At 37.5% G+C, this 26,544-nt stretch overlaps 1 protein-coding gene across 3 annotated transcripts in view; it reads left to right on the top strand.

The window, feature by feature from the left end:
- SPOCK1 (SPARC (osteonectin), cwcv and kazal like domains proteoglycan 1) overlaps nt 1–26,544 on the top strand; it is a 617,584-nt gene that overhangs the window by 377,865 nt on the left and 213,175 nt on the right. For all 3 annotated transcript variants that reach the window (XM_058170294.1, XM_058170293.1, XM_058170295.1), the window contains exon 5: nt 10,759–10,891. In XM_058170294.1, the coding sequence (XP_058026277.1) occupies nt 10,759–10,891 (133 nt within the window). The remainder of the gene's footprint in view (nt 1–10,758; nt 10,892–26,544) is intronic.

Raw genomic sequence — 26,544 nt, 5'->3', positions numbered from 1 at the left:
ATACAGATGTCCTAGTCGTCCCCAACTCTAGGGGGCAGTGTTCATCTCTGTTTCAAAACGGAAGAGGCAACGCTGTCCAAAGACATCTCCATGATCATATGGCCGGTATGACTAAATGCCAAAGGCGCATGGAGCGCTGTTACCTTCCCACCAAAGTGTTTCCTATTTTTCTACTTACATTTTTTATGTGCTTTCAAACTGCTAGGTTGACAGAAGCTGGGACAAATAACGGGAACTCACCCCGTTATGCAGCACTAGAGATTCAAACGGCTGAACTGCCAACCTCTCAATCGACAAGCTCAGTGTCTTAGCCACTGAGCTACTGCATCCTCCTAATTACAGATCCTTCCTAATTCATGAATATTAAACCTCATAAAGCTAAAATAAAAATGTTTTATTTTATTATGACTAATAAAAAATGAAAAAAATATGTGGCATGATATTGAAATCCAGTTCACCTTATAATGCAAACACATGTTCATGATTGTCATTTGCACTCATGATCTGGATGATGCATCCGTTTTGGGCACCACCTTCCTGCTATCAGGTTTCCTAATGGGGTTTGGGAAAAGAGCAACAAAAAGTCACATTTATCCAGGTAGACACAAAGAAAGAAGTAGGACCATGGACAGTTCTAAACTGAACGGATGAGATTCAGCAAAATCTGGAAGAAAAACAGCTTCATAAGTCAGGAGTTCAAACAGAAAAGAAACAAAGCAGAAAAAGAAATGACTTTAGATTATTCTACCTAAATAAGGTCTTTCTGGCTTGTTCTGGTCAAATAAGTGCTTAAAGAACTCTGTGCCAGTTTTGTTTCCACTTCTGTCCGAAAAAAGTGCTGTTGCTTAAAGAGACAATATGCCTCAAATCCGTTTAAAAGAGAAGAGTAAGTCTGATCTCTTTAGGCTATGGAGGTAATGTTGAGACTGGATCAATTGCACACAATGTGCCCAGCAAAATATTGACTTACTGCAAACACTCTTCCTTAAGAACTAGCAAGACTTTCTACCTCTGTCTCATGGCAGTGTCTTCCTTTGGAACATTTCCTTGCAATGCAGAGCAAGATTTTTAGTCCCTGTTAGCGAGTCCCTACTAATCCTCTTTAATAAAAATTTATGTGACCTAACCATCTTACAAGATGAGCTATTCTGCTGGTAATATTGGTGCTTCTATATTCTTAAATGTTCTTTCTAACAACTTTATTCTTCAACCTCCACCTTTATTCTTCATTCTTCTTTATTCACTCTTTCTTCTTGAGAAAGATCTTCAAATTTAGCGAACTGTTCAAATGGTTCCAGATGACTCCTACAATTGTATTTCAAAATGATAAGAAATCCAGGGGAGAGAAAATGTTATTAGATTAAAGTTCATCTATTAAGAGTAATTTCTGAAATATAAACGAGATGGAGCATAAATTATAAATTAGGGTGTATGGGGAGGATGTGTAGGATTAATTAAATCACTGGTAGAAATAATCAAAATCATTTCAGTTAGGTTCAAATAGGGTTTTGCTCATTTTTTAAAAGTCTTTTTATGAGACTTTTATGAGATGTAATAGAATGTTGAAACTATGTCCAGTAAATTACATAGATTGTGGCTGAGTTAATATGTCACTCTAAACCACTGTTAATCATGATCTGTTGTATCAGCTACTCTTGCTTGGATTCATACATAAACAATAATTTTTTAACCACACTGTCTGGGTTCACACAATGTACTAGATCTAATCTAAACAAAACATATTATAGCTTAGCTCCATAACAATGTGCTAGTCGTTCCCGACTCTAGGGGGCGGTGCACATCTCTGTTTCAAAGCCGAAGAGCCAGCGCTGTCTGAAGATGTCTCCGTGGTCATGTGGCCGGCATGACTAAATGCCAAAGATGCATGGAACGCTGTTACCTTCCCACCAATGGTGGTCCCTATTTTTCTACTTGCATTTTTTACGTGCTTTCAAACTGCTAGGTTGGCAGAAGCTGGGACAAGTAACGGGAGCTCACCCCGTTACACAGCACTAGGGATTCGAACTGCTGAACTTCTGACCTTTCGATCGACAAGCTCAGCGTCCTAGCCACTGAGCCACCATATCCCATTACAATAGTCTTAGGCAAACATATAAGTCATGTATGAAAAGTAAGCTAGTGAGTCATCAGGGATAGAGGTTTGGAAGTTAGAACAACTTGGAGCAGTACTTTTTTTACCAGTGCTAAAATAATTACCTATAAGCATCAATTTAATGTTAGAGATACTTGAGAAGAATGTCAAAAGTCAACATAGTTCTAAATAAGAATTATATCATGATTTAAAGTGGGAGTCTCATTGCTTGTCCAAATTCAAAATTTCCTAAAGATGGGGAAACATTGTTACCTCTCATAAGTCTTCATAAAACACCTCCTTCAGAGATAAGTACCCAGGTCTGATTTGGGTAATTATGATAACCTTAGACTTGCTGTAAATGTATATAGTCTTTTTATTAGGTCTGTTACAAACTTTTAATTTTTAGTAGAGGTATGTGAAACATTATTAATATGAAACAGTTGAGCAGAGTTTGAAACAGGTTATTCTGACCTACTTGAAATGTTTTAAGCTCAGAACAGGGCTTCTTATTTTGATGTTCAACAGTTAGAACTCTTTTTGCTTCTTAATGTTGTTGGTATTCTTAGATTCTTGAGCCATTTCCCCCCATTTAATTGAATATAATTTGAAAGTCTGTACTCGTAGTGGCAAATAGTATGACAATGGAAACATAGTTGGAGAAGACATCACTGCGGAGTTTCTGGTTTCATTAAGGAACTGAAAATTAAAAAAAAACAAGTTCCATTTTGTAATCCGATGATTCTTGTGTAGCATATCTCAGTGCTACACAATATCTCATTCTCAAGGCATCAAGTTGGTCATATGTGTTAGTCGGTCATATGTTCCTAATAATACTACCGCTTACTTTCAAGAGCAACTATAAGTTGAATGCTAAGTTTTTGTTAAAACATGTAGGAACCTTCAATGGGTATCTAAAAATCTAGTCTAAAATTTAAAGCAGGAAGATAAGGTGAATGCTGAAAAGGTGATAAAATTCAGACAGACAGAAGTAAGATAATAAGAACAAAAATATCTTTTCTCTCCCTGGGTTTCAGATTTGACAGGTCATACTTTGACTCAAAGCACTTACATTACTATAACCGAGCAAGTCAGAAAGATAAAGGCAAAATGAGCACACATTTTTGTCAAGCTGAAAAGACAAAACATTTACAATACGAGCTGCATTAAATCAGCTGTTACAGTTCTGAAAGTTTTGTTGAAAAGGGTATTAATGCCATTTTTAATTAAAAGATTTGCAATATTTTTCCTTGATAAAAGGTAGTGAACTGAGATGGCTTCTCAAGAAAATGTTTAACAGCTGGAAAAAGTACAATACTGAGGAAAGCTCTATCAAAAGTTTAAGCTGAGTCAATGCTTTATGGGTTATTATTTTAAGCCTGAAGCTTCTTGGGAGTCAAGAGCTGATCTTCTGCCACAAGCACTGCAGGATTGGTTGTGTTGAAACATAAAAATGCTTAATCTAAATATTTAATTTCAGATTAGATGGATTTCTACTAGAAGGCTATGAAACATTTCTGGTGAAGAGACTCAGGGGACATGCTAGTATGACAACTGTAGCTGGTTTTTGCTATATTTCTGCATCTGATTTCTCTTTGGATTAAAACGCCTACAGCATGGGGGATGTAGTCCATGATACTAAAACATTTGCTTTACTTCAATTATTTTTTTAAAAAAACTTGTTCTTAATAAAACAGAAATTTTGATTATCTAGTCAAGCACACACAGAATAATTAGCATCTGCTATGCAAATTGTCCCCCAGCAGGGTGCCACTCATCCTGTTTTCCCTTTTCCTGCAGCCAGACCGCAACTTGGCTTCATTTCCTTGCCGGTTCAGCTAGGATATGCTATGACAATATCCCTCTTTGATTATCCTTGGGTATTCAGAGAGCCACATTAACATAAAAAATGATGGATTAAAGGAAAGACTGGAGAATAAGTAGCAGACAATATAAGTAATGGCAACCATTGTGATGCTGAGAAAGAGATGGATAGTGCACAGTAAGAATCAATCAATCCTATATTGACAATATAGGTAGAGGGCCAGGATCCTTCACAACTGGATTTCAAGGGATAGAAGCACTCGATTTTAATCTCTTTAATATGAGGCTACCCATTGCGTTTTTTCTAGTTTTAAATCATGTTTGGAAACAAATATTTTCCCTACATGTGGTCATATTCTGATGAACATCAATGTATGCACACATGCAACTAGTTTATCAAAGATCTACCTATAAAAGTCTTCTTCTTTTCAATCAACTCATGAAGAACGCAATCGGAGATTAGGAACATCTTGCAGATAAAAGGTGCATTTGACTGCTTGCCTTTCGCACACTCTCCCTGCCCCCACCTCGAAAGAAACTAGATTACTCCATCATAAAACTAAAATGCTCTGCTAGTATTTGGAGAGTACGACTTTTTAACCACCTGATTATATTTTGTGGTTGTTACTCATTCCATCCCTGCGATCAAAGGAGCTAACATTTACTGTAAAGGGAAAAAAAGTTGTGGTTTGAATAAAAACCGAATGTTCAGGTTAGATTTGGGAACTGTGTGTGAGCTGCACAAATGGGTTGTAAACACTTTTTTTTTCAGCAGAAAAGCTACTTATGCTCTTGCAAGTAGAATATGGGTTTTATTTTTTTATTATTTGTAAAAGCATCCCTTATCGGTATTTCCAGGGAGAAAATATATTCTAAAATGATTTAAAATAACTCACTCTAAACTCCTTTACTTTAGATCTGTAGAAGAAGGGGCAGAACCTGGGGAGGTGGAGTGAAGACAAGAATCAGCCTGAAATCATTACATTTCCACAAGCGATCCAAGTCTAGCACCCGCTTGAACTCTATTAACTCTTACCTAGCATCAATTTAGTGCTGGTAGTTGACTAGATTTTTGTTTATGGCTTGAACAACAAATCATTTTGATTGGAATTTAACACATGATGTTGATTTTTTGTTCTGGCAAGATCCATCCCACAAAGTTAGTCACATCATCATTAATAATGGTTTATGAAGAAAAAAGATTATTAGTGTCATCTACTGAGAGAGTAAATGGCAAATGGCTCTAATTGCAGTGGGTGCTTTCTGCAGCTTATGATATTGTGAGATGGTTTCATATATGGACACAAGCTTCTAAAGGTGCTTTTTATCACTATGACAAAGGCTGGAATAGAGGAAAGCTTGGACTGAACAAAGAAAAAAACTAGAATTTTGATTATTTCAGCCACTGGATACGATGTTAACTTATTTAGGCAAATTTTATAGGTATGATTTGGACCTTACCAATCAAGGTGATTTTGCTTTAAAAACCTTCCTCTGAGTATATTCTAATGTATTATAAAATAGTTTACTGCTACCTTAAAATAAAGTATTTGTCTATCCTAGATTACTCTGATGAGGTATTAGGGCTATTGCTGAGATTTTTTTCCCTCCAAATGCTTGTTATGATGTTTATATTAACCATTGTTAAATGCTGTATTCCAATATCATAAGGAGTGTGTGTGTGTGTGTGTGTGTGTGTGTGTGTGTGTGTGTGTACATACATATATGGCAGAAGCTGGGGCAAGTAACAGGAACTTACCCTGTCACACAGCACTCAGATCTTGAACTGGGCTACCAGCTGAAAAGGTCAGCGTGAGCCATCACGTCCTTATATATTACTTAATTTTCCACCATCAGAAACTGTAATTCTATCAATTAAATATATGAGCAAAAATTAAATTATTATGTATTACATGCCTTTACCAAGGCACAGATTAGATCAAGGTAAAACATGAACAGATCAAATGTGTTGATGTAGATGATTGGAAATTGAAACAGTAGATCTTGCACTTTGTACGGGGTTTTGCAGTTATATAATAAAAACATGTATTATTATATATTCAAGTAGTAGAGAAACATTTTTATGGCTTTATGAGTTATATCAGTTTCCATATGTGTCAAAGGAATTTGCAAAATTTTGCTCTTTTGCCCTAACATATGTGGAAAATCCAAATCTTAGGGGCGTGGCCATGACCGTGGTGGGGTAAGGACCTTTCCTTCACTTCACAGGGCTTATTAATGAAGATTTATGAGGATTTATGCTGTTTGGAACGCACCGTTTTGGATGAAAGTTAATAAATCATGAAGTGAAAGTGTTAATAGCCCAGCAGACTGAATTTAAAACTGGTAGGTCATCTGAAACTGCTTGAATTAAGGAGTTTTTACAGCGTGGGGGTGACCGAGCCGACTGGCAGACACGATAAGTTTGGAATAAATTGTTGTCTTTTGCTTTTCCTATTATAACTATCGTGTTCTGTGTTAAAAAAAAATTTTTTATTGCTGAGGCTAAGGAGTGAATATTAAAGACTGAATTTGTTAATGAGAAGAATTTAACTGAAGAGAAACCGATCTTTTGTGTTGGACTGACTGGCAGCAATAGGATTTCACTGGGCGGATAATTTTTTTTAATTTTTTTTTTATTTTGAGAGGAAATTAATAGCTTGTATATATCACAGAAAACAAAAAAAGGACTTTGTTTTGAAGTTTAAGTTGGTCTTTTTTTTTCTTTCTCCTTTGCTGACATGGAGAAAAAATGGCGCTGATTATTGTTTAAAAGCTGGGAGGTATCTGTGTTTCTTTGTGGAGTGATTATGAGTCACAAGCTACTGAGAGATAACGAGTGCAAATAAGCCGCTTCGCTTCAATTAAAAGACTGCCGTCCCTTGATCTTCATTAAGACCCTCTGTAAAATTGGTTTGAAATACTAGCTTGGAAAAAAGTTTTTTAAGATTATTTAAAATGACTCAACAACTTTCAGAAACGCAGCAACTTGCTGCAGCTTTAAATAAAATTGGGGAAAAAATAGCAGGACTATCAGAGCGTATGGACAATATGAGACTGGAAATGACATCGGAAATGAAAAATATGAAACAAGAGATGAATGAAAATTTTGCAAAGCAAAGAGAGGAAATGACAATTATTAAAGATGAAATGGAGCAGATCCATGTACATGAGGTAAAAGTAGATCGGCAAATTGGTGAAATATATTATAAAAATGAGCAGCAAGATAAGAGAATTTGTCTCTTGGAAGAAGAGATGAGGAAATATAATTTGGTTATCAGAGGATTTCAGAAGAAAAGGAGGATAAATTGAAACAGCGGGTTTTGAAATGGATTAATGATTTGGATACGCAACTTACGTTCACAATAGCAGACCTGGCAAGTGTTTTAGAATTGGATATAGAAGGCAAAATGGTTCTAACAGGAATGTGCTTGTCAGGTTCGCAAATCTTGGTGATAAGCTGGAAATTATGGCCAAGGTGAGAGAGATGGGAGATGCTTTGAAGTTTGAAGGAAGACTATTCAAGTCTTCCCGGATATATCAAGAGAAGAAAGGGCATGGAGATTTTTTAAAACCAATTACAAAAGTTTTGAGAGATAATGGAATTAAATACAATTGGAGGCCACCACAACAATTGAAATTTTTTATAAAGGAAGGATGCGTACAATCACCCCAGATATAGATGCATTATTATATTTACGGAGCTTGGACTGATTGAGATGGAGGATTTAATGGAGATAAAAGATCAAATGCTTCAGATGGGTGGAACACACGTGGAAACATCAACCCCAGAAGAAGAAAAAGGGGCTATTGGAGGCAAGACTCTAAAGGGTTAAAGAGGAAAGAAATATCACCTGTGTTGGTTGAACAGAAGAAGAGTCGTGAGGATACAGTAGGAGAAGAAGCAGATAAGAGTCTTGGAAAATATGAAGTTGAATGCGGAGAGCCATCATTATCTTTTTTGAGTGATGAATTTAAATAGACAGCCCGAAGAAGTGGCCGGACATTGGCACGTCCCTCTCCCCATTCTCTTTATGGAGGCGAAATTGATGAGGATGTGGGGGAAGAAGATTGTTTGTATTTTGTTGTTTGTCTTGTTTTTTGTTTTTTTTTGGTTTTCTTGTTGTTTTTTATATGTTAAATGTTGGTTATGTGGGAGTTTGGTGTTGGGTTTTGGGCACAGAAAGGAAGATGCGGGGATAGGATTAAAAATTTATATTTTAAATGGGAGTTATAAAAATAATGTCATGGAATGTGAAGGGTACAGGAATTAGATTAAAAGAAGAAGATTGGAATTTAAGATTAAAAGAGATTTACCAGATATTTTATTTCTACAAGAAACCCATCAGAAATCTGAAGATTCAAATAGAATGTATATAAAAGGTATGCAAATATATGAAAAAGCATTTGGAACTTCAAAAGCCAGAGGAGTTGCAACACTGATATCAGATAGGGTGTATTTTGAAAAACATCAGGTAATTTTGGATGAGGATGGAAGATATGTAATAATTGTTGGAAATCTTAATGAGGAAAAAGTGACACTTGTTAATTTATATTTACCGAATGAAAAACAAAGAGAATTTCTTGAAAAAATAACAAAAATTTTGGAGAAGGAAAGTGTAGGGAAAGTAATTGTGGCTGGGGATTTTAATTTAATCAGAGATAAAATAGACAGTACTAACCCCAACCGCTGTCGAGGAGCAAATAAAATGGGGATTTTAAATACGTATTGCGAGTGGAAACTATATTATTGTTGGTAATTAAGGAAATAGAATTAACAAAATATGAAAAAGAATTGATTAGAATTATGATTATAATAGGCAGAATTATAATAGCTAGATATTGGAAATTAGATATGATTTTTAGAATAGAAGAGTGGAATTCTGAAATGTGGAAATTAGCCTTAAATGATAAACTGACATGTGATATTAAAATTAGAAATGGTGTGTATAAAGAAGATATTTTCTGGAAGACTTGGAAACCATTTGTGGACTATGCGCTTGGAAAATTGGACGCTTCAGTACCTGTACCTCGAGAACGTGGATTTTGGCAATCATGAGGATATATCCGAAGACCCGTGTGTATAGCACAAGGGTGACACACACCCGTGTGTATAGCACAAGGGTGTAATAATGTATTTTCTTTTTTGTTTGTTGAAAAAAATTTAAAAAAAAAAATAATAAAAAAAAAAGAAAATCCAAATCTTATATGATGTATTATTAACTCATTATTTTTCATTTAAATGTTTTTTAAAAGTTGATTTTTCATTATAAAATAGTGGCTTATTTGACTGATTAGTTGATTAATTGAATTTTTTACCAGTAACACTGGTTACTGCATTTTAATGTAACTGTTGATTTAACTGCCTTTTAAGGGTTGACAATCAGTTCATCATTCATGTCATCGCAAGTTCTTTTTAGTAGCTAGATGGAGAGCTACCTGGACCCCTAAACTTTTAGGTGTGACTGGGAAGGTAAAAGGATGTTCCAGGAGGACATAATGACCTAACACTCCCCTATGGCTACCTAGAAAACTACTTGGCTTTAAGAGTTATGATCAACTGAAAGACACTCTCTTTTCAAGATCTGGAAAAAGGAGAAAATTAATTGCACAAGATTATGATGGAATTTAATACATTTCATACATAATCCAAGATATAGATTTGTGCAAGTTATATGTATAAATTATTTATAAGTTATATAAATTATCAATAAAAAGAGTTTAAAGGAGTTCCTCAGCCACACATTTCTTTTACATTTATGAAACATTAAGAATAAGAACAGAACATTCTGGAAAAGTCTAGAATATTCCATTTCTTCTGTCAACCAAGGTGAACCTCCTCTATTCTCTGTCATTATGAGTTCCATTGAGCAGTTTCTGAAAGTAAATTACTGTTAAATCTCAAACATGCTATTCCAGCTCCAAGCAGGCCCTAGGAACATCTCAGATAGTGTCCTGTTTAGAAAATTTTTACCTACATGTCATGAACTGCCTTCCTGATCACATCATGGGAAAATCTGAAGTACGAATGAAATGTTCTGTGCATCTCTGCTGAAAAAGGAGTAAATAAGCTAGACAATTAACCTTCTGTTCTGTTTGGAGCAAAGATCCAGGTAGCTCTAAATATACCAACCTTTGGGAGATTTGTAGACCTGGTCTTTCCTTATGGATGGACAGTGTGCTGTGTGAACCGCTGATAATGTATAATCAGAATGTATTTGTCCCTATCAGAGTATTTTTTTTATTTAAATGCAACATTTTTTTATTTTCTTTTTTATAATGATAGCTGCTTTTGGACCTTTTTGCTTTGTAAATGCACAACCATTGAAATCAAATTAATAAATAACAGATAAAGACAAATTAGGTATATATTATGTAAGATATTCCCATGTCTCCTTTCATCTTAGCAGGATATAAAAACTTATGTATAACTCTACCTCTTCTACTTACACCACCAATATTTTCCAATTCTCTCTCTTGTTGAAATGGTAATAAGCAAAATTAAAAATAAAATTGAGTTTCATCCATATTTAGACACATACAGTACAATTAAATTCTTATCTTTGCTCCAATAGGTCAGCCTGATAATACTAAATAGAATATTGTGTGATGTGTCTAGATAGCTCATCTTGTTACATTCAGAAACATTATTAATAACATGGGGGTGGCTACATTAACGATAGCAACCAGATTACTCTTTAATTCTTTTTCAAATGTACTTAGAGGAGCCAGGATTTGAAATGAACATTACCCTACACAAAATATGTGTAGGGTTATGTAGAGCCTGATACTTCAAACAGGCATTTTCAGTCTCTAATCTCTCTTCTGCATATCTTTCACAGCCTTCGGCAAAAGAAAGGAAATCTACCCCAGAGGCATTGGGCTGGATCATCAAATTTAGTAAAATGCAAGCCATGCCCTCTGACGCATGCCAGCTCTGTTTGTGGTTCCGATGGACACACTTACACCACCAAGGTAACATCATTTACTAATGACAACAAATGACAACAAAGCATGATAGTTCATCCATGAAAGTATCATGAGAAATTTAAACTTACAGTATATGCATGTAGCTTTTTGGCTTGAACTACTTGAATAATTTGTTTTTTTTAAGGATTGGAGATAAGAAAAAACTTACCTTGCCACTGCTCCTTTACCAGACCATTGAGTGAAGTCAACATTTCACACTATTTTTATTGTTTCTAGTGGAAACATTAAACTGGAAGGGGTTTGTGGGGCAGGAGAGGGGAGAGTTTGCGAAACTATCAGATTTGATGCCACAAGAATAATATTGATGCAAAGAAAGAAGAGTTGACTGAATGTCCAAGTTACAGGAATCTTTAACTTCGTCTTGTGCTACATTTCGTTACCTTTCTGATACAGCTGAATGCATTTATAGGTATGATACTGTATTGCATTCATCTTGACGATATGCATTGCTGTTGGAGATTAAAAATCTTGGAAGTATAAATATAATGTGGTAGTGAAGAACATAGCCAACAGTCCTTTGCCATTGTTCAGTCAGTCTCTGATAAGTGTACTGCTTACTGGCATTCCCCCTATCCATTCAGTGGGTTAGGACCTATTACACTCCAGGCAACAAATGTACTCTAATGGGTTCCATAAGAAAGTTGGGATTTCTTATGGATCTGGTATGTCTTAGTTGTCACTTGGTCTTAGTTGTCACTTGGATTGGGTATTTGGCAAAGTCTTGGCTTGAATATGCTAGACATCTGGTAGATAAAATCATTCAGATTCACTTAGAATTGGACTATCATTAAGCCAATACAAATGAGGTGGTTACCTGGTATGTGTTTGAATGTGAAACTCCTAGGACTGTTAACCTGACTGCCTGTTTGTTTGGTCGTTGCCCTCTTGATTTGTGAAGTTCTTTCTGGTGGTGTGTAATTGTTTCAAAATAACAGAATAACAGAGTTGGAAGGCACACTGGAGTCTTCTCGTCCAACCCCCTACTCAAGCAGGAAACCCTATACCATTTCAGACAAATACCTTCTTGTTAAACCCCCAGTGTCAGAGCACCAACAACTTCTGGAGGCAGGTCATTCCACTGATTAATTGTTCTGTCAGGATATTTCTCCTTAGTTCTAGGATCTCTCTTTGATTAGTTTCCATCTATTGCTTCTTGTCCTGCCTTCAAATTCCATTCAGTAATATCACTTTTTTAGAACGATGGCCTAGTTCACTAGTGGTATGCTTCTCCCTTAAGAGATTGTTGCTGGATCCAATAGTTGTGGGCAATTTTCACCCACTCTAACCTTCCTTTTCTTAGGAGAATTGCTAAGAAGGCAGTTTCAGAGGGAAACAGATTATTCAGGCCTGTTTCAGCCTCATTTCAGGTTAGGATATAGTATACAGATAGCATCATGGTTGATAGTTTATGGATGACCTCTTGCAAAGCCAGGATGGTATCTTACTGTCCTGATAATCCCTGTTCTTTCAGTGGATTTTAATACTATCAGTCATGGAAGCAGGAAAGAGATTGACATGAGGCCCTAATGGGTGATGTGATACAGGGCTCCCTTTTCCTGTTTAATATCGACGTGGTCTACATAATTTTTTCATTGTGGTTGTAAATTTGTTTTTAATATTGTACACCAGCCAGAGCTGCTATGGAGTTGAGCAGCTTTACAAATATGATACATAAATAAAAATGAACTTTATAGTGAATGTAAAATTCAATTTGGTATACACCGTGTATCTGTTTTGAGTTACATCAGAGTTGCGGTTAGGCATACAACAAATAGCTAAGCAACTAAGGAATTTCATATCTACAAACAGATTGCCCAGCAGATTATTTAAAAACAACAAAATTATTCATGTCTTAGGTATTCATTGAGCAAAAGAAAATCATTTTCTTAGTAATATGTAATTCATGCACTAGTATGTTATTTACAAGAGGGAATTTTGGATCCTGTATCTAACATTGGATTAATTATTCAATAGGTAATATGTATGATTGTCCCATTTACAAAGCTTTTCGTTGTACACAGTTCCTTGCAATAATAATTTGGATTCCATAAAAATACAGATTTAAAAGTAAAATGGGTAAGCTCAAGCAATGCGGAATGCCTCCATAAACTACTTTCTCCCTATCTTTGAGTATCAGCAGTTGTCTGAAAGATTAATTCCAGAACATATATCACACCATAAGTCTCTGTGTGAACTCCAGGTTGGGAAATGAGCCATAACTAAGAGGTAAAACTTTTTGCTTGGCAAGCAAAAGTTTAATTCCCTGCTGTTTTTACTCCCACTCTGAAAAAATCTAATACGTGCCCCCCAAAAAACTAATTCACCCAGAAGTGTCTGCAGAGGAGAAGCAAAACAGGCAAGTTGGTGACTGGAGCACAATTGAGGCTCTGCCTCTTTGTACACACGTGTGACACAGAAACATGTGCAAATGCAGTTATGTTCTATTGGGATACTGCCCAAGGAGCTGCTGATCCAGTTCTACCGAGGAATTATTGAGCCTGTCATCTGCACCTCTGTAACTGTCTGGTTTGGTTCTGCAACCCAACAAGACAGACACAGGCTTCAGAGGATAATTAGAACTGCAGAAAAAATAATTGCTACCAACCTGCTTTCCATTGAGGACCTGTATACTGCACGAGTCAAAAAGAGGGCTGTGAAAATATTTACAGACCCCTCACATCCTGGACACAAACTGTTTCAACTCCTACCCTCAAAACGACGCTATAGAGCACTGCACACCAGAACTAGACACAAGAACAACGTTTTCCCCAAAGGCCATCACTCTGCTAAACAAATAATTCCCACAACACTGTCAAACTAGTTACTAAATCTGCACTACTATTAATCTTCTCATCATTCCCATCACCCATCTCCTTCCACTTATGACTGTAGCTTTGTTGCTTGTATCCTTACAATTTATACTGATATTGTTTCCTGATTGCTTATTTGTAGCCTATGACTATCATTAAGTGTTGTAATGTTAAGTGTTAAATTTGTACTCTATGACTATCATTAAGTGTTCTAAATATTGTACCTTGATGAAGGTATCTGTTCTTTTATGTGAGAGCTGAGAGCATATGCACCAAGACAAATTCCTTATGTGTCCAATCACACTTGGTCAATAAAAAATTCTATTCTATTCTATACCACAATCAGCTTGCTACCTGTTTTGAGTTCCCACCTCCTCATCCCTTGTAAATATTACAGAATCTACACTTTTCATTGAAGTAATAATATTACACTCATTGCCGTCTGTAGCTCTCCAGAAGGTTGGGAGGCTGAATTGCAACACCAGACTCCCCTGACTTTAAGGCTGTTAGGAAACAGGAGTGGAGCAATTTTCTGTTGGTTAGAAACAAAAAAATAAAGACCTGAAAGAACAAGTCATCTGTATAATCATCATATTAAAAATTGCTAAGCTATCTGAGCAGAGAATCAAATAAGCCTTAATTTGGAGAACTGATTAACACATTTGGTTAAATTGGCCCATCAGTTTAGATTTCCTTGGTCCTATTTATCAACCTCTTACCCTTCTTCTCTTACATACAAGCATTTCTTTATATGCTTAGGATAACACTTAATATGTCTAAGGAATTAGTTTCTGAGCCAGAAAATTATTTTCTGCCCTGTACTTCTTATTTAAAGTATTTTTAAAGTATTTTTTTCAGACGTTTGTCAACAACTTTCTTTACCCCAAACTTTATTCTTTTATCTGCATTATTGGGCAATACAGTACCAATTTCAGGTTCAAAAAGCTCCGTTTTAAAAAAAGAAATCATAGCTACTCTACTGTGAAAGGCATATCAGTTTTGATTACTGTCATATAAATCATAATTGCCAAAGAAATTGCAGGTGTTTTTGCAATCCCACCAGCAAACCACATAAAAAATAGAATGAAAGATAGATTTCTATTCTTCCTTAACTATCTCTCTTATCTTCAGAGCCACTTAGTCCATAATCATATAAACAAGTTGAGACTGGCTTGATAAATCCAGAGCTTTTGTTATGCACTCAGGCAATCTGTTTCACAAGCTGAGGAGATCTTTACTGAACAGACTGAATGCCAGGTATTTCAGAAAGCCTTCTGATTATTTACTATAGGGTTTAATTCCTTTTTTAAATCCAGAATCAATGATATTGTTTCTTCAGCTTAGCTTTGAATCCAGTAATCATTATAAAGCATATATTAATTCATGTTCTTCTCCTATTTTGTATTTAGCATGTTAGTAACTGAAGTAGGGAATATTACCTGGCAAGGTGAAAATGTTGATAGAATAATTGTAGAAACAGAAGGTCAGCATTACACCTATTGGCTTTACATGTCTATAGGCTCTTTCTGTATGTCTTTGCAATATAGGTAAAGGTAAATGTTCCCCTCGCACATATGTGCTAGTCTTTTCTGACTCTAGGGGGCGGTGGTCATTTCCGTTTCAAAGCCGAAGAGCCCAGCACTGTCCAAAATCATCTCCGTGGTCATGTGGCTGGCATGACTAAATACCAAAGGAGCACAGAATGCTGTTACCTTCCCACAAAGGTGGTCCCTGTTTTCCTACTTGCATTTTTTACATGCTTTCAAATTGCTAGGTTGGCAGACGCTGGGACAAGTAATGGGAGCTCATCCTGTTATGCAGCACTAGGGATTCGAACCACTGAACTGCCAACCTTTCGATTGACAAGCTCAGTGTCTTAGCCACTGAGCCATCATGTCCCTCCTTTGCAATATATCTGTCTTCAAAATAAGTGGGACCAGCAAATGCAAATCCCAGTATGTGCATGCTCTTTCTATCACAATACAAGGTTGGGGCTTTAGGCTTTGGTACGTATAAACAGCTGAGTTTTCAGTATCAGTATATAATTCAGTTAATTTCATTTCAGTGATTTGTGATACCATGAAAATTGTAAAGAAACTCTTGGTAAAACATTTGTTTTATTACCAGTGTTTGCAACTGAAGCAAGGATAAATCTCTTTATTTTCCTTATTATTACCCTATATTACTTCCCATCTGTTAGCCAGTTGTACTTTTTATTGCTTTCAATGTAGTGAGACACAGAATTCTTACATTGTTACTTGTTCTTCCTTCTGTGTCACATCTGCAGTAATTTCCCTCAGAATTTGGATTTAATTTTTCTCCTCATTGTAACGAGTATGTAATGAGTAATAATCTCCTGATGGGTATCTCAATTGCAGCTACCAACAGTTAACATTTTAAAAAATGCATCAAAAAAGATTTCATGGTAAACTGAGTTCCTGTAGAGATAGGAACTCAATTAATAATTGTTCATTTAGTGACAGTCTGAAGATACAACTGCATTGAAAAAAGTGACTTATGATCATTTTTCTCACTTATGACCCTTGTAGCATCCCTATGTACATGTGATCAAAACTGGGCTGCTTGGTATCTTCTTAACTATTTCTTTATCTCGTGGTATATCTTCATTTTTCCAATATTGTGTGAAAATAATTCTCGCTGCTGTTAAGACATGTAATATTAAATACAGACTTTTCTTATCAAGATTTTCTGATGTTATACCTAATAAAAACAGTTCAGGTTTAAAGTCTACATGTTTCCCTATCATCTTTTCTAACCACCTGTATATCTTTGCCCAATTTTTTTGCTTTGTCATAAGTCCACCACAAATGATAAAATGTGCTTTTAAATACTTTATAAAATGGTTAAGAAGATACTAGATTGTCCAGAAATGGATAGATTGACATTGAAAATTAAACAGAAAGAGGATGTAGAATACTATCAAACATGGAATTTATTTTACCAATGGCTGGAAAAAAGGGGTGGCAATTAAGAATGTAATCTGTATTATTAAGTAAATTAAATACCCAGACAACACGATATTTATTAAGCACTAAAAATGTATTTAATAGAAAATTATAAAATAAAAATAATACCATGTTTCCCCAAAAATAAGCCCGTCTTATATTTTTTTTGAACCCCAAAATAAGCGCTTGGCCTTATTTTCGGGAGGTCTTATTATTTTGGGGAGTGTGGAGCAAGACAGGGATCCTTTTGCCGTCTTACCTGGTTTCCAGCTCTGTCTCCCTAACCCTAACCAAAGGAAATGGCGGGGACTGACTGCGCATGCATTTAAATATTTTGGGGGAGGGCTTATTTTGGGGGGAGGGCTTATTTTCAGGGGAGGGCTTATTTTCGGGGGGAAACAGTAACAACAAAACAACAACACCTTGGCTGCTTGGCAACTGGCATGTATTTATGACAGTTGCACTCTTCCCGGGTCATGTCCTGACCATTTGTGACCAACTTCTCACAAGCAAAGTCAGTCGAGAAAGCCAGATTCGCCTAACGTTTCATGATTCAATTAACAATTAACTGCAGTGGCAAAAAAAGATCGTAAAAAGGGGCAAGATTCACTCAACAACTGTCTTGCTTGGAAACAGAAATTTCTGGCTCTGTTGTGGTCATAAATTGAAGATTACTACAATTTTCTAACATGGGTTGTAGATGATGCAAACTGGACCTTAATGATGAACAGTAGTCTCAATTTTCAAAGTTACAGAGCACTCGAAAAGACTTACCTACGATTCATCCTCAAAGTTACGACCACTGCACTATCTCTGAGGCCATGGGACTGCATTTCAGGCACTTGGCAACTGAGTCGCATTGTTACCCAGTTACGGTGCTCGCAATCACATGATCATGTTTTGCAATTGTTTTTTGCCTTTTCCTGGCAAAAAAAAACCACCCATCAGATAACCTGGATTCTGATTTACAACCATGCAATTCATTTAACAACCTCAGTGGCTTCTTTAACAACTGTTGTAAACAAGTTGTACAAAACCAGTAACTCAGTTTACGACTGCAACAACTCATGACCAAATTTCATGGCTCAATTGTAACCTAAATTGAGGCATGTATTTGAGTGCGCATTGACAACAGCACTGAAATGTCAATATCTGCAAACTCTGCATGCATCGTGCAGGCATCTGCAAAAAGAAAACCTTAATTCATGTAGCTGTACATACATTGATTCAAGACAAGTTTTCTCCCTGTGTGCATCAGCACTGAACACACTGATGTTTCCAGGAGCCATCAATGCCTTTTCAGTGAATGGACAAGAGTACAGTTCTCCAGGGAACTGCAAAAAAATTGGAAGTGCAGTTTGCCAAGGAGAAATTGTAGATCTCTATTCTGTATTGGCTCTAAAGGTATTAGGAGTTCTGGACTGAAAACACTCCATTGACTTTGGAAATGGATTGTGACACCTTGGCAGTTTGAAAATGTGTGGACCTCAGCTTCCAGAATTTCCATCCTGGCTGGGGAATTTTTGGGGAGTTGAAGTCCGCACATCTACAAACTTCAAAAGTTAAGAAACACTGCAGTAGACTGAAGCATATACAAAACTTGCTTGTTCCTCAGTTCCACACTCAATAAGAGATGTGTGTCACATCATAATATCAGTATTTTCCAAACGCAACCCAAGAGCAGGTGATTGATTCCCTGACCACCTCCACTTCCAGAAGGATGACTGTGATTCTCCCATATTCTGACTTTTGAGTCATTATTATGTTCTAGTACTTTTCCCTAGATCATAAAATAGTAGATGAAAACAGTAAATTCCCCCTGGTTTCACATAGATTATCAATGATCCAGTGCATAGGAACAGGAACTTTAAAACGTGGCATCAGGTTCTCTCAAAACATCAAATTCTTGCTTGGTTACTAAGGACTTGTGCATACATTGGCATGACTGCTCCATTTTCTGGGTGAGTAAATTCTATTAAGTCTCAGAAACTGTCATTTGCCATTTGAAGATTGCAATGAATCCATTAGTAAATGGACTCAAGGCCGTATTTAAGGCAACTTTCGCCAACCTAATTTCCACTGGATTACAACTCGCAGAATTTCCAATCAGCATGTCCTGTAGCTGGGATAATTTGGATTCTAGGATTATAAACCTCACATAGTTGAAGAGAAACAATTTTGGGAAAATTGCACCAGGAGAAATGAAAAGCTGATGAGGAAAATGCAGCCTCCCCCGCCTGGAAGTTACCCATGTGAGCCTCAGAATTGCTACCTTTTATGAGTTTGGCATTTATTTCAGCTGTTTGACTTCACACAAGGTTTTATTTCCCTGCAATCTAAATTGTTTCAAACAACTGCTGTGAAACTAAAGGTCAAGTTTTAATGTCCTAGCAAATAAAATGTTGATGATTGTAAGTAATTATCAGGTAATTCTAGTGCCTGCCCAAAATTTCAGGGAATGTTTTAAGCTTCAGTGAACGAAGACCTTAATGAGCCTGACAAAATTCAGAGCAGTAGAAGTGGCATTTATGGATTATTGCTGTTTTGAATTCTAACCCAGAAAAGGCAGTGCATCTGACCTGGTGAAGATAACACTGTAGTATTAACGGTGAATGTAGCTCCCATGTAAACCTGGTGTGTTGAAAATTAGTTGCCCCACAGAGTCTAATCTTATCAGAAGATTTAAAATATTGTATTTGCATTTTTAATATGAACTCTAGTGCAGAATCTTTTATAGATCTTTTTACAATGTATATATGAAGAGGTCCCACAGGTTTAATATAACTTAGGTTTACTTTAAAATTTGTAATGCCCACCTTAAGAAGAGGAAATATTCTTATTGTCTTTTAACCCCATTAATTCTTGAGTCACAATGAAATTCTTCTACGATGTCATAAAATACGATATTCATTTCATCTTTTCTTATATAAAATATTGCATAAAGTTCTCCAGATTCCATATTCAAAAACAAAAATTAATCTGGGCCATCAACTTTCATGTAGTTTTTAATATCATGGGTTCACATAATTCCTTATAAATAAGGAACTCCCCATGTACTTCATGTGTGAGTCAGTGTGATATAGTAATCAAAGCACTGGATTACACCCAAGTGATCCAGGATCAGGTCCACCTCAACTATGGAAACCTGTTGGTGACTTTTAACCAGCTTATTTCCCTCAGTCCCAAGTACTTCAAAAGTTTGTTTTAAGGGTAAAATGAGAAATCCACATATAAATCCCTTTCCTGTTCCTGGATAAAAGGCAGGATATAAATGTGCAAGTCTGGTCAGCAACTTCTTAAACAAACTGTATCTTTCCAGGGTATTATAAGGCTGCCCTTCATTATTCCAGCTTGATCTTAGGTGAAGACTTGTTTGATTGAAGAGGTTGCTGGAAGGTGCTCTGTGCATGGTCAGATGTCTCCCAAAGCATTTTTTTTTAATCTGTCAAGGAGAATAAAACCAACAAATAGATTCTTCAATGCTGGCAAAACTTCTCTTCATAGAAGAAAATGAGTTTTTGACAATCCAGGGACTAGAGAGTTACTGGCACTATAATAGTGTTTCCACTGATTAGCTAGATTTTGTGCCTAAATATTTTTTTTTAAAAAAAAGGTTAAGAATCCCAGCTTAGACATGACTTCACTGATAGTTGTGATATCTCCCTTGGACGACTCTTCAGATTCTTCTTTGGAAGTCAGATCAAGGGAGGATAAGCTCATTCCTGGAATGTCAGGAAGTGGATTAATTAATGACTGAACAGCTGGCCAAAAGTTTTACAGGGGGCTTCGGCTGGGATCAGCTTTTAGGGCTGGACAGTCAGTGAAGAGGAGGAGAAGTTGACTTCCGTGGTGGGATCTGAGAGCACACAGGGCAGAGAAAAGACGAGAGCAATGGAGATCTGCCAGATTACTCGGGAGAAGGCCTCGCCCATCTTGATAGGCTGCACCAGAAAGCTTTTTATGATGGCAGGTGGAGGGAGGTGTTGCTGGGAACAGTGTTTGGTTCCTGGCTGTGTGTGGGTTTGTTTGTTCCTAATTTAAGTTAAGTAACACTGTATGTTGTGCTCTGAGTGATATTACTTAAATTAAAGGAAGGTAACCCAAAAATAAGAGATCTGTCTAACTTGACATAAGCTGTGAAAAATTCTCAAAATGGGTATAGAAGTATTCACATTCAAAAAAACTTTCTTTGGTGATCATTCACCTGCAAATATTACATTTCAAATTTCTTTGATGTCATGTACATTGTTTATACTAAAAAGATTCTCACTAGGGAGTATGTTTATGATAACCAAAGGCATTCTTATATCAACATCACAGCTCATGTTATTTTGGCCCCCAATATCGTGCCCTAATTATAAGACTACCACATCAGAATTTCAGTTGGCTGCTGGCATGACAGTGACAGACAAGACACTTTGCGGTCATTTAGATTTGCTGGACATAAATGATATATTCATTGTTATCAGGCTCCTCTCTCCTAAATGAACACAATGGATTCCTTTGGAATGGCTTTCAGGAAAACATCAGCTCCTGTAAAAGTGCCATCCACTATGAAGATAGTATCTATAATTACGTCTAATTAGGTTCTAGCAAATGAGCTGAATAAGCATGTAAATGTAAAACTTTACTCAGTTTTTTTTTACTTTAGTTCTCAACTTTACTTAGTGACTATTCAAAGTTACAAAAGCATTGGAAAAGGTGACTTGCCGTTTCATACATATCTCCATGGCCATATAATTGTAATCAAAACAGTTGACAACTGGCATTATTTATGATGGTTACAGTCAGTGATGGGATTCAAATAATTTAACAACAGGTTCTCTGCTCTAATGACCGGCTGGGTGGATATGGCCATGGTGGGCATGGCCAGGGGGTGTGACGGGCAGCACTCGGCCTCCTGTACTCCCCTGGGAGCAAAAACAGGCTGCAGGGGGGCCTGCCAACCCACCATGCCCCGTTTTGGGCTTAGTAGGCCTTCCTGCAACCTTCTGGGAGCAAAAATGGGGCGCATGGGGACTTCTGGAAGGGTTGGGGCAGGGAGGGGAGGGGCCAGCCAGAAATTTAACAACCAGTTCGGCGAAAGTGGTGCGAACCGGTTGAATCCCACCATTGGTTACAGTGTCTTGGGGTCATGTGATCACCTTTTGCAACTTTCTGACAAAGCAAAATCAATGGGGAAGCCAGATTCACCTAACAAGCATATTACCAACTTAATAACTGCAGTGATTCACTTAACTGTGGCAAGAAAGATAGTAAAATGAGACAAAATTCACAAAATAACTGTCTAGCACTGGAAATGTTGGGTTTAATTGTGGTTGTAAGTCAAGAACTACCTGTATTGTCTTAACTTTTCAGATTGTTAAAACTTTGTACAACCTGAAACTGGTAAAACTGGTAACTTGAAGAAAATGGTTAATGTTCGTGTAGATTTGTCCCAAGAGATTAAAAACAAAGAGAGTAAAACACTTTAAGCAAATTCCCATGCCAGAAGATAGTCAGAAAATAACAAATTCAATGCTGCTGCAAGCCCATTTTTCTCTGACTTATCAGTAAAATCAACAACAGGTAGTCCTCATTTAGTGACTGCTCACAGTTACATACTAATGGAAAAGTACCTTGCAACCAGTCCTATTTATTTTCTGCTGTCCAGAGTCATTTTCTGTGAGATGGGTGGCCATCTAAATTTGATTATATTAATAAACAAAATCTTCCCATTTATAACCTTTGCAGGTCTGTAAAACAAAAAAAGGCTGACGTAAGATCATAAGCACAATTGTGGTTTCACTTAGCAACCACTTTGTTTAATGACCAAGTTGGTAGTTCCCATTGTGATTGCTAAAATGAGGACTAACTAGTTTTATCTGTTTTTAATAACATTAAAAAAGGAAGATAGGCTACTAGAGACTCCATTTGTTTCTCTTTAAGCCAATTACTCCACTGTCAGCCTTATTCTGTTGATGTTATAAACATATTAATTTGTATATTAATTAGCTCCCCAATATGGTGGGAGAAAAAGGATTATTTTTAGCAATTAATATAATCAATGGAATATTTTGGAGTTTCCCCTACCTATGTGTTCATTATCTTAATTGTGAGACCTTGTGACAGCTCACCCCAAAATACTGTGTCTAATTTGAACAATTGCTACCCTTTTTCTGTCTTAACTTCATCCTTGGCAGCAAAGGGTACATTCAAATGCTCAACCAACATTAAGAAAACATTTCTTGCCCCATTTGAAAATGACCCAATTCTTATACTTCAAAGGCCAAAGAGGAAAGTCAAAGATTCTATCTAAAACTGGAAGATTTGCACAAGCAATGAAAGTGATTCAAGACACAGCAAAGCTTTCTTCCTGCTTCAGAGAATTTAAGCATAGATATTAATCCTGTCCATGATAGAAAACAACTAAAGACATCAGAGAAAAGCTCACCAACCAATGACTTTGGGTTTTCTTTACAACAGTTTATAAGCAAGCTTATTTTACTTCCTTACCTCCTCCCTCTTTAATGTTATATTACATAATTCCCACTTTCTTCACAATCCATTCTTCTATTGTGGGTATTTCAGTATTAAGAACAATTATGATTTACTCATATATATATATATATATATATATATATATATATATATATATATATATATATATATATATATATATATATATATATATATATATATATATATATAGGTCTTTGGTTGTTCGGGTTTTCTCCCGTGTAAAATTGGAAGTGTCTTGCCGACGTTCGACGAAGTCTCATTCGTCATCTTCAGGCTTCAACCGTGCTTCTGGGAGCAATGTGTGATCGCAGCTATTTCTTCCTTTTAACTGCTAGTGGGGGTTTGAACTGATTGGGTGGGAGCTTGGCTGTGCTCTGATTGGCTGGGGTTTTTCTGTGCTCTGATTGGCTGGGGGTGTGTCCTGTGTTGGTGGGGGCTTGGTTGTGCTCAGTCTAATCTGTGCTGCAGGGGGATTTGAGCTGGTGAGCTGCACTGCTGCTGTTTGGCTTCGTGTTCGTGGTCGTGCTACATCTTCGTAGTGGGTGTCAGTCTGCTGCATGTATGGATTGGAGGGTTTGAAGTGGCTAATGTTGCAGCTGCGGTCTGGCTTCTGGTCCTTGGTCGTGCTTCCTGATCAGTGTGGGTTTGGGTGTGCTTTCTGGGTGGATGTGTGGTGGTGACATCCTGTGTGGACCTCGTGAGTGTGGGTCTGGTGTCATTCCTCGTGTTAGGGACACGTTTGTCAATAAGGGCAGGTTTCCAAATGGCTGGTAGGCGGGAGGTATCATCTCGTTTGTTCATGCTGTGTGGGCGTTTTTCTATCTCGATGGCTTCTCTGATTATTCTGTTGTTAAAGTGTTCAGTTTTGGCGATAGTTCTGGTCTTTTTAAAGTCAATATCGTGTCCTGTGACTTTAAAGTGTTGGACCAGGGAAGAAGTTGGTTCCTCTTTTTTGAATGAGTTCTTGTGTTCTTCAATGCGTGCACTTATTCTTCTGTTGGTTTGTCCAATGTATGTGGTGGGGCAGGCGGTGCATGGGATTTCATATACTCCTTGATTTTCTAACTCAATTTTGTCTTTGGGGTTTCTTAGGATGGTGGATATTTTTGGTTTGTGCAGAATGCTGTCTTGATGTTATGTTTGTGGAGGATCTTGCTGATTCTGTCTGTGGTGCCTTTTATATATGGGAGGAGGGCTGTGCCATTTTCTTGCTCTCTGTCTTGGGTTTTAGTGGGGGGTTCTTTTTGGATTAGTTTGGTAATTTTATTTCTCTGGAATCCATTGGATGTTAGTACGTTTGTGAGAGTGTGTAGTTCGGTTTTTAGGTGTTGTTCATCAGCTAAGCATTTTGTTCTAGAGATGAGTGTCTTGGCTACGGAGTTGATCTGTGCTGGGTGGTGGTGTGAGAGTGCATGCAGATAGCGGTTTGTGTGTGTTTTCTTCTGGTAGATGGTGTGTCCTAGGGAGCCATTGGGTTTCTTGTAGACTAAGACATCTAGGAAGGGAAGTTGGTTGTTAACTTCTGTTTCCATGGTGAACTGTATTTTGGGGTGTAGGCTATTGAGGTGTGTGAGGAAGTTTTCAAGTTTTTCTTTCCCGTGTGGCCAGATTATGAAGGTGTCGTCTACGTATCTGAGCCAGAGTTTGGGTTTGTGATCAGATTTTTCTAGTGCTTGGGTTTCAAAGTGTTCCATGTAGAGGTTGGCAATGACAGGTGAGAGGGTGATCCCATGGGTGCGCCTTCTATTTGTTTGTATTTTTGTCCGTTATAGATGAAGTATGTGTTGGATAGGCAGTGGTTGGTCAGATCTAGTATGTGCTTGGGGGGGTTATATTTGTTTTGGATAGCTGTCAAGGCTTCTTTGATTGGCACTTGGGTGAAGAGGATATGACATCAAAGCTCACGAGTAGGTCGCTGGGCTGTAAGTTTTGTTTCTTTATGATCTCTATGAACTGGAATGAGTTTTTACGTGTGAGGCGATGGATTCTGCATAGGGCTGTAGTTGTTTGGCGAGAAATTTGGCTAGGTTTTGTAAAGGTGAGCCTATGGAGCTGACTATGGGTCTGAGTGGGGGTTCCTTCTTTGTGTATCTTGGGAGGCCGAGAGCTTAGGGCATCTGGATGATTTCTCTCTGGGAATGATTCTTTGTTGGATTTCTTCGCTGATGGGGAGGCTTTTATTTTGGATCTAGTGGTTTTCTAGGTAGGTGGTGGGGTCTGTTTTAGGGGCTTGTATGCAGGGTCTTGGAGTAGGTTGGTTAATTTGGTTTGGTAGTCAGATGTGTTCATAACCACCGTGGCGTTGCCCTTGTCTGCTGGTAGGATTATTATGCTGGTATCTTTTTTCAGGTTAAGTAGTGCTGTCTGTTCCTCTTTGGGTAAGTTGCTTTTGGGTGGCTTGCTGCTGCAGAGGATGTTGGTGATTTCGAGTCTGATTTTGTTAGCGTCATCGGGGTTGATTTTGGTCAGGCTGGTTTCAACTCCGCATATAATGGTCTCAGTGGGGATGTATTTGGGAGTGACTGCAAAGTTGAATCCTTTGGAAAGGACATCGGTTTCAGCTTTGGTGAGGATCCTATCTGAGATGTTATGCACTGTTTGTTTCATGTGTTGCTGTGAGGGTGGAGGGTTTGTTTCTGGCGTTCTTGTAGTCTTGAGTTTGTTGGTGTGCGTGTCTGTCTTGAGGGTGGTCTGTGTTTGGCTCTCAGGCGGCAAGTTGTTTGGATTTGTCCCAAAGTGCGGGTGCATCTTGTTGCTGAGTTTGAGGTGAAGTGTGAGGAGATCTTTGTTGATTTGATCTAGGAGGAATCTTTTGTGTGAAGTTCATTTCTGATTAAGGCCAATTCTGTTCTTTTTAGGATCGTTTGGTGGCTGCAGAGTTGGAGTGGAATTTCAATTGGAAGCATTTGGGGTTTAAATTTTCATCGCGGCAGTTTCGTAGGAATGCGAGGTCACATAAAATGGAAGCTCTTTGGACTTCTAGTTTTTCATAGGTCCTGGTCAGATGGTGGATTTCCTCCCCGTAGAGGTGCAATATTTGTTTTCTGAGGTTTTCACGGGTGTTTGTATATAGGTCTTTGGTTGTTGGGTTTTCTCCGTGTAAAATTGGAAGTGTCTTGGCGACGTTTCGACGAAGTCTCATTCGTCATCTTCAGGCTTCAACCGTGCTTCTGGGTGCAATGTGTGATCGCAGCTATTTCTTCCTTTTAACTGCTAGTGGGGGTTTGAACTGATTGGGTGGGAGCTTGGCTGTGCTCTGATTGGCTGGGGTTTTTCTGTGCTCTGATTGGCTGGGGGTGTGTCCTGTGTTGGTGGGGGCTTGGTTGTGCTCAGTCTAATCTGTGCTGCAGGGGGATTTGAG

Source organism: Ahaetulla prasina, chromosome 2 (assembly GCF_028640845.1).
Source record: "Ahaetulla prasina isolate Xishuangbanna chromosome 2, ASM2864084v1, whole genome shotgun sequence".
NCBI classification, from domain to species: Eukaryota; Metazoa; Chordata; class Lepidosauria; order Squamata; family Colubridae; genus Ahaetulla; species Ahaetulla prasina.
The sequence above is the reverse complement of the archived record's forward strand: the minus strand, read 5'-3'. Positions and strand labels throughout refer to the sequence as shown.